Here is an 11743-nt window from a genome sequence, read left to right as displayed (position 1 = left end):
CCCATATATGGAGACCCCTGGTACCCATATATGGAGATCCATGTACTGTATATGGAGATATGCTGTGAGAGCCCAAACATGCTTACTCAGTTATTCGTTATGAGAAAGTACTATGATGTCTATGATATGACATCTGACATCATACCCTTTTATGCCCCTACATGGAGATCCCCGTCTGTAGAACCAGCCACACAGATATGGGCTGTCTTGGCCATCTGTCTTTGCCATATATGGATTATGTTAGTGTGGTATGTGGCCTCCACATATTGGCATTTCCATATGAAGTCCTGTTAGATATGGGCTTTATATTGATGACATCAGGGAACTCCATATGGGCATAAAGAGCATGATGTCAGAGCGGCAAACCCATTCTGTTAGAGTGGTTCCCTGATTATATCACAGTCACAGTCATATTTGAAGTGGGGATCCCCCCCTGACATGCAAGCACTCGGAGGAATTGTAGCATAGTCAAGTTTTCAAGAAAATGTAGTGGAGTAAAAGTACAATATTTGGATTCGGGATGTAGTGGAGTAGAAGTAAAAGTATTTGAAATACTCAAGTAAAGTACAAATACCTCAAAATTGTACTTAAGTACATTAAGTAAATGTACTAATAGTTACTTAGTTTATACCACTGTTTTTGTACACTGTTGTGACAGTGTAATAATGGACCTGTAAGGGTGTGTTAATACCGTCCACAAGAGGGGGCTATAGGCCTATACCTGCGTCCTTTCAATCCGTGGTTTTGGATAATCACTCATAATTAGCCTGAGTTCTTTGGAATTTATCCATAATTAAGTTCTCTGGAATTTAGAAATGATCCATATCAAATTGAACAAATACAAAGAGAATAACAATGAACTGTTGTGTGTGTGTCTTAAAAGCCCCACTCTTAAACAAATACAAAAACGTAAAATACCTAAAAACTCATGACAACTAAATAAATAAAAAATGACAAAATGCATTAAAAACAAAGGTATAAAATTGTGCACACACACAGTTTCTTTTATTGTCATTGTTTTCCAATGCCATTTAGAACGAGGGTTTGTTCACATAAGCATCTCTGTGAAACCTTGATTTATGGTCCATACAAAGCATGTTTCATTCATTAATTAGCTCATCATGTTGCTTGTTTAATGTCATAAAAGAAACTATCGATAGGCTATAGTCTTCTTCAGTTTTCTTCTCTTTTAAATTAATTCAAATAAATATCATAAAACATTTCACAATAATCCTGAGATTGAAATTAAAAAATAGAAATGATGGAATGATTAATTGAAAAACGTTTTTTTTTTCTTCTTCTTCTTCTTTTTTTAGTCCATAGGCTATAATGTCTCAATGCTCACGATTCTCACCTGAGCCTGACAATAAAGCTCGATTTATAGAATCCATGTGTCAGAAGGACTGATTCAGCAGCTAACCAACACCTTGCTGGACCATGTTGGAGCTTGTAGATCCGTTATGTTTTTCCTTTTCTTTTTTTGGCAAGTGACACCGTTGTACAGTGCAGTGGTGGACAAAGTATAGGCTACTAACAATATGCTATGAGTCAAATATAGATTCTGGTCAAATGTTAGGCCTATTCTACTCCACTACAAGTGAAGCTCTGTCAAATGTGTTAACACAAATGTGTAGGCCTAAAATAATAATAATAATAATTACCTCACAACTTTATCGCAAGATTCACAGTGCAAGGCATTGTGAGCTTGTAGATCGTCTATTTTCATTTTATTTTTTTATATAAATAATCGTAAACCAGGCACTGTTAGAAATGCCATGCCATTCCATATAGAAATGTGAAATGGAAAACGTACAATAGTTGTCTTTGAAATGTAGTGGAGTGAAAGTATATCCAAATAGGCCCACTATAGTCTAAAGCAGTGGTTCCCAAACTTGTAAGAGAAATTAGACGTTTGCCCCGGACCCAAACTAGTGAAAATAGCATATCTACAAGCTCACAACACATTGCTTTGTGCCGTGTTGTGAGCTTGTAGATTGGTTATTTTCACTACTTCTTAGACATTTATTTTCTAATTTATGGATTTTCTTTGATTTTCTTTGATTTCTTCATGAAGAAAATGAAAGAAAATGTTTCTTAATTAATTATTTAATTAATAATTAAAAGAAATAGGGTGGAAAAAATTAAGGGACCCATAAAAATGTGTCCACGACCTACACAAATGGGTCCCAACCCACTGTTTGGGACCCTGTGGTCTAAACTAAAGTAGCCTATGTCCAAAAAAGGGCACTTGTGTCCACCACTGCTATAAGGTTCATAATGTATAATACCGGTAGAAGAGTCTTCAGTGGGCTTCAGAGGAGGCCAGTGTCAGGGGGGACTTGCACCCCGGGGCGTCGTGCAGCTTTCGGATGTGCTTCTTCAGGTCAAAGTTCCGGCAGAAGCCCTTGCCGCAGGTGGGACAGGTGAAGGGCTTCTTGTCGTTGTGCGTGTGCATGTGGAAGGTGAGGTTGTACACCTGGTGGAAGGCCTTGTTGCAGATGCTGCACTTGAACTGCTTCTCCCCGCTGTGCGTCAGCTTGTGGTTCTTGTAGTTACCTTCAGTGGTGGGGAAAATAATATAAATATATATATATTTTTTTTATTTTGCCTTAACAACCCATTTAGGCCTAGAATTATTGAATGCTTTAACCAGCGGTGCCGCGCTGGGGGCTTGTATATCTGCTATTTTTGAAAAAGTCGTGAAAATGTGTGCAAATCTTTGAATATATGTATTTTCAAAGCGAACGTTTGTAACTCAAATTTTCCCTGGAACTAAATATTTTGAGATGGGGGTCCGTGGCCAAATAAATATCATTTTGGGGGTCCTTCACACGACAAGGTTTGAGAACCACTGACATAGTTGTCTCTCAAGAGACTGAGCTCCATTTAAGTGAAAAGGACCTTTTCTTTGACGATGGCGAGCCAGATTGCTGACACATAGGTTTTTCAAAACATCTTAGAAGGATTCAAAAGACACTTATAGAATCGGGTCAAAATTCGAATTTTCAGGATTTTTCAAAAATAGCAGATGTACCCCCATTGATTCCGATTCCGAGACACAAATGCATTTGTGTCTCCATCCGGAAACAAACTAAATTAATCAAATGATTGTCTTAGGAATGCAACAACCTCCATGGGGTGAGTAATCACCTTCATGCCAACGACAAATAATTATTTAATTACTATACCCTTCAAAACATGTTTGAGTTTTGAGTTTAACCACAGTGCTTTTTTATGTCAAGCTCCCCAAAATCATATGCATTTTGGCTGTTGACTCCCCATCATCTCAAACATATTTTGTGCCATGTAGGGACCCCCAGAAGCAAAGATTTGAAGTAAAAATGTTCGCTTGACGCTTAAAAAAACAAAAACATATATATATATATATATATATATATATATATATATATATATATATATATATATATATATATATTATATGTTCAAAGATTTTCCACAAATGTTCATGATTATACGATGTGACATCTGTATCTGCTATTTTTGAATAGCCGATATAAAATATTTAATGTGGTTAAAATGAAGATGATATTGAACAATTTTGCTGGGGACCCCATGGAACCCCTCCAGGGGTCCCCGGACCCCACTTTGAATACCACTGAATTAGAATGCCCTTCAAAACTTTAGAGTTTTTGGGTAACCATTTAACCCCTCTGTATGGTCTAAACACCCACACACGCGTGCACACACACACACACACACACACACACACACACACACACACACACACACACACACACACACACACACACACACACACACACACACACAGTCACAGACACTAGGCCTACAAAATAAGAATAGATATAAAACATCTATACCTGAACAAAACCTGTGTTCACTTTTTCCCATTTGACATGTCTGTCAAATTGTTATTGTTGTTGTATGAACAGAACACTTTGTCTCTCACCTTTTTGATGGAAACCTTTCCCGCAGAACTCGCAGACAAACGGTTTGTATCCCGCGTGGATGCGCGTGTGAGTGTTGAGCGTGGAGCTGCGGTTGAACGCTTTGCCGCACTGGTTACACTTGTGGGGTTTTTCCTGCAATAAAAAAATATATATACAATACAATTGAGAATACAATTAGTAAGAATTAAATCGGGATCGAAATTTTACAAATAAACCAGCAAGCTGACCATATAGGCCTACGCTGATTAGCCTATTTTCTACATGCAGCTTGGCTTTCCGCCGTTTTGAAGCTGCAAAATATTCACCATAAAAACACTCATGGTCCTATCAAAATATAAATATGAGAGAAAAAAAAGAAAAGAAAAAAAACCAGATTGGTTTCATTTGACGCTGTCAAGAGTTACAGATTTATAAGGGTCCATTTGGTTACCAACTCTCCATCATTTAGCTAGAAAATATATTATTGTTATTATTATTCCCTTGCCTACCTGAGTATGAATTATTTTGTGTCGACAGAGAGTGCTCGCTTGACGGAAACCTTTCCCACAGACTTTGCAGATGAACGGCCTGGCTCCGGTGTGAACGGGCATGTGGCGCGTCAGGTTGTAGTGGGCATTGAACACCTGCACGAACACAATAAAACATATTATTACTAAATGGTTAAACAAAAGTTTGACACCTATATATACGACCCAAACCCTATGACATTGGAATGAGGCACCCGCCACATAAGGATTAGGCAATAAATCAAGCTATTATAGGAAGCAGTGATTAGTTTGGTTAGCTTGTTGGATGTAATTATATATAATGTCTTGGTTTGTCCACCCTTAGAGTAATAATATTAATATGCACTTTTAACATTTACAGAATCTTGGTGGAGATAATGTGAAGACCGAAATCTTAATTATTTTTGTTTTGTTTTGTTTTAACTACATAACGGTAAATATCTTTATTCATAATAATATTAACAATACAATAATACATGAAAAGAACAACAATCCGGACAAACGAACACGTGATGTCAAATATAAAATCTAAAAACAATGTACAAAAATAAATAAACAATGTACAAAAGGAAACAGTCATTTTTTTTCTTTTCTGTTTTTTTTTATTTTTTATTTTTTATACCTTTCCACAGACTTCGCAGGTGAACACCTTGGGCTTGCCACCGGGACACGCGCCGCTCAGCTTCGAGGAGCCCTTGAACATCTTGTCGGACAGAACGTGGTGCTGATGGTGCGCCGCGCTCTCCTTCATGTAGTGATGGAGGTGGTGGTGATGGTGGTGCTCCTTGAACGCCGCCAGGCCGTTGGAGGACGGCTGCTGCTGCTGGTGGTGGTGGTGGTGGTAGGAGGACGCACGCTGCTCCTTGCCCGTCTTGTCCGTGTGCGTCAGGAAGGCCGCCGCCTTGGCGTGGCGCGCGGCGGCGGCTGCTGCGGCGGCGGCGGCGGCGTGCTGGTGGAGCGGCGCGCCGAGCAGGTAGGAGGCCATGGTGGGGTGGAGGTTGACGATGCCCGCCGGGGCCGCGCAGCCGCCTCCGTCCCTGCCGCAGTTCAGGTAGCACACGGCGGCCCCCATGCCCACGGCGGCGTGGAACGACGACTGGTTGACCACGCGCGGACGGAACAGCTTGTACTGGTGGTGGTGACCCACGGCGGACGACACGGCGCTCAGACTCAGGTGACTGTCCTGCTGCGGCTCGGTCTTATCATTGTTGTTATTGGTGTTATTATAGTTCAGACCGATGCCCAGCAACTCGCTGGAAGAGTGATACGAAGACGCGTCGAAGTTGCTCGCGTCCAAGAGCTTGTTGCTGTGGTGGCCCGGCTCGTACACCGTGAAGGGGAGCATGCAGTGGTGCAGCGGCGACGGACTCGTGTTGAGCGGCTGCTTCGGTTCCGTTTTGCCCGCCGTGGGAGCAGTGGCAGCGTGGTGGTGGTGGTGGTGGGCGAACAAGTTAGGGAAAGGTATCGACGTCTTGGGCTCGGGCGTCCTCGCCATAATCCGTTCGATCGAAAAAGCGAGAGGCTTGCTGTTGCTGCTGCTGGAGGAGGAGGTGATCATCATGCTCCCCGTGGAAGCCGAGGGGGAGCCGAATATCCCCGCTGAGCCGGGATGGAGCGCGCGGTCCATGACTTTTCTAACAAACTAAAAAAAAAGGACAAGAGGAGAGCGTTCCTCCAGATCTGCCTGCTGGTTTTAGGGCTATCTGTGTCTCACTGGAGCGAGGGCACCATCATCATCATCATCATCATCATCATCATCAATATCAGCATCATCCTCATCACAGCATCCGTCGCTTTGTGACTTCTTTTCGTTCTTGTCCCGGTCGACCGGCCGGTGAGAATATGATACGACCCACCGGCACTCAGGGCGGGCAGGGCAGGGCAGGCATCAGACGGCGCGGCCCCCCCTCCTCATGCACTCACACTCACACAACACGCACACACATATACACACACGCTGGCTCCGATTCTGTTGATTTGTGGACAATCACCACTTTAAGCAGTCTAGCAGGGGCCTGTTCAATAAAGACCGTGTTGAGTCGGATCGTTACACAAGTCCAAGAGAGAGGGAGAGAGAGAGAAGTAGATAATTGCTCAGTTCTCCACTTGTCGCCAGTCAGTCAGCAGTCAGTCAGTCAGTGGGTGGATGATGATGGATCCGAGGAGGTGCTCTCTTTACTTTAGTGCGAGTCTCTCTCTCTCGTTCAACTGGAAAAAAGCATTTGGCAAATCCGAGAGGAGAGGAGACTAGAGGTCCCCTTGTGGGCTTTCAGAATTCAGCGTGACATCATTTTTAAGTCACACGTGCGCGCACGCACACATACAAACAAACACACACACGCGCGCGCGCATGCGGCAGACACTCTGCGGTGTCACCGACATCATCATGTCAAGCCCGTTTGATATGTCACATTTTGACTTTTTTTGAATCTTTCTTTTTTTCCTTCTTCTTTTTTTCGTTCACCCTTGCAACTTCAGTTTCTTTCTCCTGTCTCATCTCCACGCGTGGGCTCGAGCCTCGAGGATAAATAAAATAACGTCGTCTTGATGTTTGTAGGCTATTAGGATGGATGGATTTTTTATTTATTATTTGATAACAAATCACTATCAGCATTTTTTCGTTTTATTAAACGATTTACGATGACACAAAAGGAGGCACTTTTCACGCGCAACGAGCAAAACTGTCCACGATCGAAAACAAACGTCAGATCATCAGATCAGATGTCAATTTAAGTTAGACGCAAAATCAATACGTCAATACACCCCCCCCCCCCAACACACACACACACACACACACACACACACACACACACACACACACACACACACACACACACACACACACACACACACACACACACACACACACAAGTTTGAAATTGTAAAAGCTGGACGTCAGCCTGAATTTATCTATTTTTATTTCATTTAATCTTAGAGCTGTGGTTCTCAAAGTGGAATTCAGAGATTCTCAGTCTAAATTGACCCATAAATCTGTAACTCTGGCACTGCCAGACTGGCAGTGTGTATGACGGGTTCATTTGGTTACATTTGTAGCCTACGCTGTTAAGGGAAGACCTTGAAATGTAGAAGTTTGAGGACCACTAATTTACAGGGTGTGCATTTCTCCAGGGGATGCTGATACATCTGCAGTACCATCTCAGGAGTGGAATATGGAATGTGAAATATGTTTTTCTTTTTTTTTCCTTCCTCTTCTTAATTCTTTCTTTCTTTTTTTTTGTATAATATATTTTTTTTACATCAAGTCAAACGGAGTCACGATGCCAGCCGTCTGTTGCTTCAGTGAAGGTAGGAGGACAAAGTCAAAGATAGGATTCTCAAGAAGTATTTTTTTAAACGAAAACATGCTATATTTAGGATAGGATTATATCACTGTAAAACGGTATGTATTTGCAAGAAATAACAGCAAGGTAATAATAATAATAATTATTATAGCCTACAAATTATAAAATAAATAATAACGCATAGGCCTAGCCTACCACACGCATCAATTACACTCAGAACCAACTCTTGTTTAGCCGTGCATTTTCTTGCTTTACTTTATGTCCCGTTAATTCAACTAGAGGAACATTTGTTTATATTTAATCGTCGGGCGAATATCTATAAATAGCCTCTACATTATCAATCTAAAAAAATATTGTTTATACAATAATAATAGGCCTATACGCTACAAATTACTAGGCCCAATAGCATATTTCTAATAATAATAATAATTGATGATGTTGATATGATGATGATAAATACCTAAACACGTGTTAATAATAATACAACAACAATAATTATATAATAATTCGGTGCATGGTTCAAATGTTCATAATTTGGTGCATGTCAAGTAGCCCATAATCAGAGAGCAGCCGTCTCTTCATCAGTTCAGCGTTCGAGGGGAAATGACTGAACCCAGTCAACCCACCCACATGTCTTTCCTTTGTCCAGCACTGCATTGATAAGGATTTAAAAGACTTAAAACGTCTTTTCAAAATGATTGTGAATCGTTGGGACTGACATTTAAATCTGACTTAATTACACCAGCCTCCAAGTATGACGCTAATCCCTCCTGTTTTCTTTTCTACAGATGGTTGGTCTTATTATGCTGCGAGTGCGAGCGTGCGTGTGTGTGCGTGTGCGTGTGATCATATTGAATCATAGATTCATATTTTTGCTCATTCTAATCCATCCAGGTGCAGCGGCAGGCCTGGCGTGCCGCGTTACTACTATTGATTACAATAAAATAAACGTGATTATTGATAATCTGTTATAATTATTTATTATAATTGTATGGTAATCTAATATGTACGGTATAATTGTAAACTGTAAATGTAGGCTATACACACACACACACACACACACACACACACACACACACACACACACACACACACACACACACACACACACACACACACACACACACACACACACACACACACACACACACACACACATATATATATATATATATTAAGGTTATTCTTATTTGAATACCCACTATTGTAAAACAATCTGCCCATAGCCTGCCTACACATGAGGCTAAACTGTGAGTGTGTTAAATTAAACTCCACGTGGATTGAGCTGTTTAGCCTATAAAACACGTTATTAGGCTATAATTATATAGGCTCTTGTAATGAATGCATGACTGACTGCATAGCTAATTTGTTGAGGAATGGAATCGTTGTTTGGCATCATCATGTCCCCCCCCCCCCTCTCTCCCCTCTCTCCCTCTATGATCTGAAGACCACCCGAGACCACCCTGCCATGGGTATATAGGCTACTTCTTAGTATGACTGAGCTGCGCTTACCAGAAGGAGATGCTGCAGCCGAATACATGGAGCTGGTGGTGTTTTTAAATTGCCATTCACTTGTTAACAGCTTTGACCAAAGTGAAGTGCATTTTGGAGCAAATGTACCCATTGAGAAATGATACGGCACACATCTGTAAGTGGCAGTGTTATGTATCTATCCATCTATCCATCCATCCCAGTGACATGTATCTATCCATCCATCCATCCATTCGATACTATACATTTTAGAATGGCAAAATGTGTGTTCCAAAGGAGAACTTCAGCATTCTAAGACATTCAAATCAAACTACAGTGCAGTGAAGGTTCATGAAATGATTAAAGGCTACAATCTGACCTGTAAAGAACGGGGGCCATATGAATGCAAATTAACACAAGCTCCAAGAAAATACTTTTATCTGAGAATTGATGTATCAATTGTTTTATACGCCCAGCTGGCTGCACACACATTGTTTCAGTTCATAAATGATATTATTGCTGAGTAAACTATATATATAAAATGGATATAATGAAAGAAGATGTATACCACAACACCAGTGATTGCTTTAAAAACACTTTAATTCTAACACCTGGAACACACCTGTGAATAAAACAGGTGCACAATAATAAGACAATATAAATATACTTCATACATTTTGTCCATGTCTTTTTTGTTTGTTGGCCTTTGAACTTCACTGACACAAACTCGTTGAAGTAAATAGAACAGCTAAAACAGCAACCGAGACTGCAAAATAAGGCGTAATAATAATAATAATATACACAACCCACCGATCAACAAGTAGCGACCTATTGAACACAGTTCTTAAATGTAAAATGAAGCCTGACTTTATACGCCGCCAAAACATAAGAACAACTTTTTTTAGTCACGGACCCCCAAATTGATGTGGGATTTGGCCTCGGATCGACAGCTCACCAAGAGCTTTGCGTGAGCAAGCTTCTATTTTTGGCGTGTGACACAGTCGAATGGCAGAGGAGTACAAAACAGGCATCGTGTAAAACTTCTTTTCAACTGTTTGACACTCAAACGATACATTAAATACATTGACAACAATGTCACACTTTAACCGTCTGTAGTTCAGAATAGCCAGAGATCCCATATTTCAGACATTGTACACAAGATCAGTACAAGTTCAAATGCAGGAGGATACCATTCTTTGCTGTTGTACACACAGCAAAACCCTAGGTGTTAATAAAAAAATAAAAAATAAAGAACTTGTGTATTCTTTTCAATAACTATGGTAATTATTCAATATTAGTTTGACATCTGACGGCAATTCATTAACAGCTTCATGTTGTGTGGTTTGCTGCTGGTGATCAGCTGAAACTGACCACAGTGACATCATCATCAGAATATGGCTGGGGACATTCTCACTCTGAACGGGTGTGAGAGAGACAGACAGACAGGAGATACAGAGAGGGGGAGAATCATGGAGAAACATAGAAAGAGACACAGACAGACAGACAGACAGACAGACAGACAGACAGACAGACAGACAGACAGACAGACAGAGAGTGGCATTATATGAGAGAGAGAGAGAGAGAGAGAATGGATGTCTTCCCATCAAAGCGTGCTTTCTCCGTCCTCACTCCTGATTGGCTGCTTTCTCCGCCCTCCACACTCCTGATTGGCTGCCCGTCATACATTCTTCTGACTCACAGAACCTTTACACTATATACTGTACATGCTGTACACATGTATCTAGAACCTTTTACTATACTGTACATGTATCTCTTATTCTATTTGTTTATATTCTTTGATCTCACACACGTACACACACACACACACACACACACACACACACACACACACACACACACACACACACACACACACACACACACACACACACACACACACACACACACACACACACACACACACACACACACACACACACACACACGTCGTCAGTGTCACTTAAACCCCAGCATTCGTAATTTCGTATATTGTGGGGGAAGCTTTCGCATATTGTGGTGCCACAGATAGAAACCCCATAAATTTTTTCCTCAGAGATTTCTGAAAATATTGATATAAATTGTTTTAAGCCTGGAAACAATCCATCCAGGCTCCTGGTGTTTTTTTTATATATATATTTATTAAATAAAGTATATCATGTAATTAAATATTCAAATATCCTTTGACACATAATCAAATGTTTCATGGTCACGATTCACCAGGGAGTCTGGCTGTATGGCTTAAAAATAATGTATGTAAATATTTTCGGAAAGTTTCTATGGGGAAAAAAAAAACATAATGGGTTTTCTATCAGTAGCACCTCAAAATGGTCGCCACCGCTATGCTATCCCGTATAGAGCCCTGAGGGAATCCGCTCAAACCAGTGGTGTATTCTAGATTTCTTTTGAGGGCATACGCTCCGTGGCTATTCCTGTGGCCAGGGCATACGCCAGTGCATAATGCCTATCAGATACGCTACTTGGAAAGGTTCCACAAGGGCATACACTCTTTCTAATATTTTTCTTCACCACATACGGC

At 40.9% G+C, this 11743-nt stretch overlaps 1 protein-coding gene across 1 annotated transcript; it reads right to left on the bottom strand.

The window, feature by feature from the left end:
• Window positions 1–2302: 2302 nt before the first annotated feature.
• Window positions 2303–6062, bottom strand: fezf1 (FEZ family zinc finger 1; the record flags this gene model as incomplete). Its single annotated transcript, XM_080737082.1, has 4 exons — window positions 2303–2556; window positions 3929–4061; window positions 4418–4552; window positions 5058–6062. The coding sequence occupies 4 exons, from the start codon at window positions 6060–6062 to the stop codon at window positions 2303–2305; spliced, it is 1527 nt and encodes a 508-aa protein (XP_080593208.1).
• Window positions 6063–11743: the final 5681 nt, after the last annotated feature.

The sequence above is a fragment of the Nannobrachium achirus genome (assembly GCF_963921795.1).
Source record: "Nannobrachium achirus genome assembly, chromosome: 11".
In the NCBI taxonomy this organism is placed as follows: Eukaryota; Metazoa; Chordata; class Actinopteri; order Myctophiformes; family Myctophidae; genus Nannobrachium; species Nannobrachium achirus.
This window is presented reverse-complemented; position numbering and strand designations above follow the sequence as displayed.